The sequence below is a fragment of the Loa loa genome, assembly GCF_000183805.2.
Source record: "Loa loa unplaced genomic scaffold supercont3.136, whole genome shotgun sequence".
In the NCBI taxonomy this organism is placed as follows: Eukaryota; Metazoa; Nematoda; class Chromadorea; order Rhabditida; family Onchocercidae; genus Loa; species Loa loa.
In genome coordinates this window covers 61,457-66,772 of record NW_018108316.1, presented here as the reverse complement: position 1 = coordinate 66,772, position 5,316 = coordinate 61,457, and the positions used below count along the sequence as shown (strand labels likewise).

The window sequence follows — 5,316 nt, the reverse complement described above, 5'->3', positions numbered from 1 at the left end:
CAAAAAAAGAAAACAAAGAAAGAAAGAAAAATGAAAGTGCATGAAAAAGTTAAGTTATATGAAAAATGTATAAGAGAAAACAATAAAGTACGATTGATTTCTGAAGATATTCCATTCATTCAATTTATGGTTGAAAATTAATTTTAAAATAAACAATTTTATCATAAATAAATAATTTGTTTAAAAAAAAAAAATAAATCAAGAAGAGAAAGGCTGTATTAACCACAAATAAACAAATTGAAATGATGAAAAGCTATGAATAATTCAATCATCCAAAAAAAAAAAAGAAATGATAGTATGATAAGAAAGTAAGATTCTTTAAGCTATTTATCGCTTAAATTAAATTTAATATATATTTGTCACTTATTAATTCCATTAAATGTGATACTTCTCTTCCTACTATTTATGAAATATTATAATAATAGTAGTGTTATCAGCACTTAAGATGCCAAAGTTTGAAATGATAGGGTGTTTTTTTTTTTTTTGCAAATGAATTGATAATATATCATATAGTTACAATCATTATTCTCTTCCTTATATAATTATATTTTCCATTTCTATTCTGTACCCAATTTCATTGATAAAGAAAATATGATAAAATAAATTTTATAAGCATTAAAATTGAATTTCAAAAGAAAAATTATGCAAAATGATCCATTTGAAAAGAGTGCAAATATCACTAAGAAGCCGCAAATTACAAAGTATTATGAAATGAAAATGACATTTAAAGTTTAAAGTAAAGCAAAAAATTTGATCTGACCAGTTGGTTAACTAATTAATCAATCCATTCGATCAGCTATGAAATAAGCAAGTGACATTCATCTGTTGTAATTCAAAAAATCAAACAAATGATGATGAAGGAAAGTTTGGGGCGGAATTAAAGAATCATCACATCAAATGGCATATGAAAATTTTCAGGTATTATAGCATATTTGACTTTGATCGATATTACAGGTGTTATAGCACATCACTTTGATCGATAAAATCACCAGGAGAAAAGTTGACATTATCTTAATAATTAAATCAAATGATCGATCGTACTCTAACTTACTGTATTAATATCTACCATATATCATTCTATTATTCCATAAAATTAACCCATTCTACTGTAACAGCTATCATTCTTCAGCAAATGTATTATCATCATGTACTGTAATCAGTTGTTACTTTTGCAAAAATGATCAAACAGGATTTGAATTTCAAAAAAGAAATAACAAAAGAAATCGAAAGATCAATAAGTAAACCAAATCAATCAATCGTTTCCATCACTTACTGTAAGAAAATACTTCCATTAAGCAATGTAAATAATACAGAAATGAGGAAGTTAGTAAATTTTTCAAACTAAATGAAAGAAATGATTTGGAAGGATGGAAGCAAAAAGGACTTCCCATTGTCATAAAGTTTATCGTTGTCATAGTAGAAAGAAGTATGATTGACTGGTATTCTCATCTTTCCTCCTAAATTTTCCCTCATCTCCTCAATTCAACTAACAATTCATTTAGAACTTAAACTAGAATTACAAATAACAAACACTAATAACATTTACAATTTCCTAATTGTTTAATCTCATCTTCTTAATACGAGCAAGTATAAGTTTTCAAAACTTCCACAATCAGAAATATTCCAATGATTTTAGTCATACAATATGATTTAAACGTTTAATATCGATTTATTACACTTTTTAGTTTAGCATATGGATGAAAGAGGACAAATTGGCTTCATCAAAATATTTCATTAGCTTAGCTGCATCAATGCTATTTCAATCATCGTAATCAGAACACATGCATAATTAAATTTTAGAAAGATCGATAATCAAAAAGACTTTTGGATTCTAAATCCATAATTTTCATCTGTTAAATGGATAATTTAAAGGAAGATTTTAAAAAAATTTTTTTTTTTACTTATCAGATAATAAAAAAAATATTTGTAAGGCTTTCTTTTTTCTTTTTTTTTCAAAAAAATCTCTCGTTATATATGAAAAATTGCAAGAGATTTTCCATGAATACATGAAATTATTTCGTAAATTTAAATATTCATTTATGAAAATTTTAAAAATATTGCAATTAAAATAAGGAAATGAAAGGAAAGAGATGAGAGAGAGAGAGAGAGAGAGAGAGAGAGAATATGAATATGTCAATATATTCAAACAATATAATTGAAGTTACTTCACCTTCTTTCTATAAATAGCTCAATTTTGCTAATGATCGATGAATGTTTCATTGGATAGTATAAAATATTTCATGAGAAGGACAAATGCAATAATGATGATCTAAAATTTACTGATTACTGTAATGTAAATAATTTATGTATGTGATTAGAAGTGCTGATGATTAAAATTTAAAAAAAAAAAATAACATTCATATACAATAACAATAACACATAATGTTAGGGAATATTAAATATAAAAATTCATCAAATAAGTAATTAAGTTGAATAAAAAAAATTTTGTTTTAATTGTATAAATTAAAATTGATGCTAAAATAAGTATATGTGAATAGTAATGCTAAAATATAATTCATAAAAATTTATTAAATTTTTGAGAAAAAAATTTCATCATTTTGATTTCAAGAATTACTGAAAAATATAGCTTAAAAATATGTCTATTAATAATGTTAAATTTTTCTCGTTAACAATAAAATCCTATCCAAATTATTAAATTTTCCATTAATAAAATACTAGCAAATGTTACTATTTGAATAATTTCAGATTATTTAAAAATAAAATATTAATATGATAATTTCAAATATTTCCTTTCATCATTTCATGTCTGATATTTTTGATAAAACCAATTTGATCATCCTATCCTTTAATCATTCCTCTTGCATTTTGCATTTATCTTGAAATTGATACATATGGATGATAACGTCATATGATCCAAAATGATATCATTTGTCTTAATGCAGCTATTGCTTTTATCAATCATATCTCTTATTATAATCGTTCAAATTTTGTCGCAGATACGGTAAAATTAATTCTCTTGCAAATTTAACATAAAAAAATAAACCAAATAAAAAGAATGTAATAAAATTCATTTTTAATATATACATATATTTTTTTTTAACAAATCGATAAATTTTTCTATTATAACTTTCATACAATTTTATGCATTACTATGTAAGATAAAAATAAAAAAAAGAAAAAGAAAAAGGAAAAACCAAATTGAAAATATTTTTTAAAAAATATTTAAATAAAATATGCAAGCATGAAAATAAATTCACTAATACTTTGAGATAGAGTAATTGATAAGAAAAGAAAAAAGATGTCAATAAAAGTATGAAGAGACATAAAGTGGAGGAAAGAATATTTGATGTTTGAATTCGATAAGTGGTAGCTTTTTTATTTGAGATTTGTGATGAAGTTTATATTATTACTGCCCGGAATACCACTTAACATACAAACTCATTTCCCTAATTTATTTACAATTTATCGAGAAAATGATGGGCTGTGATCGAAAAACTAGTAATAATACTTCTCAATTATAATATCTTCTTCCATTTCTAAAATGAAAATGAATGGGATATATTTGAAGATATCGTAATTGATTAGATTAAAATATAAATCAAACTTTTTATGTTAATTTTAATCCTCTATTATATTTGAATTATTTCTAATCAGAAATTTCGATTTTTTGATAAATATATTAGTGATATTAGTGATATATTTTGATAAATATATTAGTGATATTAGTGATATATTAGTGATATTGATAAATATATTAGTGATATTTATAACAATCAGTTATATCATTTCAATATTCCGGAATTTATTGATTCATTATGCAAATTATCCGATAAATTCCATACTAAATGCTTAAAAGTTGAACTATTTTCTATTCCATTTTTCAAATTCTAAAATAGTGCTAACTTTTTGTAAAATCGAATTATTCAATTGATTTATTAGCAAGTTAATCCCCATCTAATGGTTTTTTTTTATTATTTGCTTAAAAAATCGTCAATCAATCACTCGGATTTCTATTCAAAATACTACCAATGGTACTAATATAAAACAAAAAATTCTAAATGGATGAAATGGATTTGAAGTGTTCTAAAAAAATAATTTAACTGGGAAATTAATTTTTAAAAAAAAGTTTTGCTTAAATTCTGATAAAAATACATCATCCTTTCCTTATTAACACTTCTTATACTATTAATGATGATTTTCTTTTTTCAATAATTTTACAAAGAAAAATAATTTTTGTTTTAAATTTGAACAGTATCGATATTAATTTGCTAAAATAAATTTTGTATTAATTATGAGAAATAAAGTTTACATTCAAGTTTATAAGTCTAAAAATCAATATGATAAAAGAAAGTTATCAGATTCGAATTTCTCAAACAATTTCCAATATGATCAATGGAAGCGCTTTAGCAATTATGATAAAATGAATTTTCAAACTGAAAATATCAGATTATAAATTTCGATAAATGTTCCAACATTGAATCATTCAAAATTTAACTAATTTTATCCCAAAATTGGATATGCCAATAATGAAATCGTTAAAAAGAATAAAATTACTAAAATTAATTTTAATGAAATGTTTGAGTTAATATATGACATGCATAATAAATCAGTAATACTACCCTAACTATAACAACTATGACAGACTTATTTGCCATCTACTATATCAATTCGATTTTGAAATATGCCTGATGGATAAATTTATGTAAAATATATATATATATATATATATATATATGTCTGTCCACTCTTTTCAATATCATATATGTGTTTGTCCATCTGTTCAACACCAATAACTCTATTATAGGAAAATACAAACTCTTGGACAATTGTCCATGAATCATTGCTATTTATTGCTATTATTTCTATACTAAATCCTATTTCGTACTTCCAATTTTCTCCATAATACTCTACCATATTTATCTTTTTTTTAATGGTAATTTATCATCAAAGATGATTTAAGTAAAATGATTAAGGTGACTAAGTACCAAAGGTAATTAAATATGTAAATCTAAGAAGCAATAATATAAACTACAAGGAACTAATCCATCTATATGAAAGATAATTATTTACTTTGCTTAAAAATTATCTCTTCCTCCTGTATTTCCTCTTTTTTTTTTCCACCTTCTTATCTTTCTAAGTAAGACAATATATCATCGATCAATAATAGGAAAACTATTCATGATATATTATATTTGGTATAGGACGGAATAATTAACAAACTACTGAATCAGGTTAACGATTATTATTATTATTATTATTATTATTATTATTATTATTATTATTATTATTATTATTATTATTATTATTATCATTATTGTTTATTCATTATTATTATTATTATTATTATTATTATTA

At 22.8% G+C, this 5,316-nt stretch overlaps 1 protein-coding gene across 1 annotated transcript in view; it reads right to left on the bottom strand.

The window, feature by feature from the left end:
• The window catches only part of LOAG_05868 (TK/ABL protein kinase), a gene marked incomplete at its 5' end in the record, with an annotated part of 14,896 nt that extends 13,447 nt beyond the window's left edge, over nucleotides 1-1,449 (bottom strand). The window contains one exon of the mRNA XM_020446996.1: nucleotides 1,385-1,449. Within this exon, the coding sequence (XP_020302727.1) occupies nucleotides 1,385-1,449 (65 nt within the window). The remainder of the gene's footprint in view (nucleotides 1-1,384) is intronic.
• Between the last annotated feature and the right edge of the window lie 3,867 nt (nucleotides 1,450-5,316).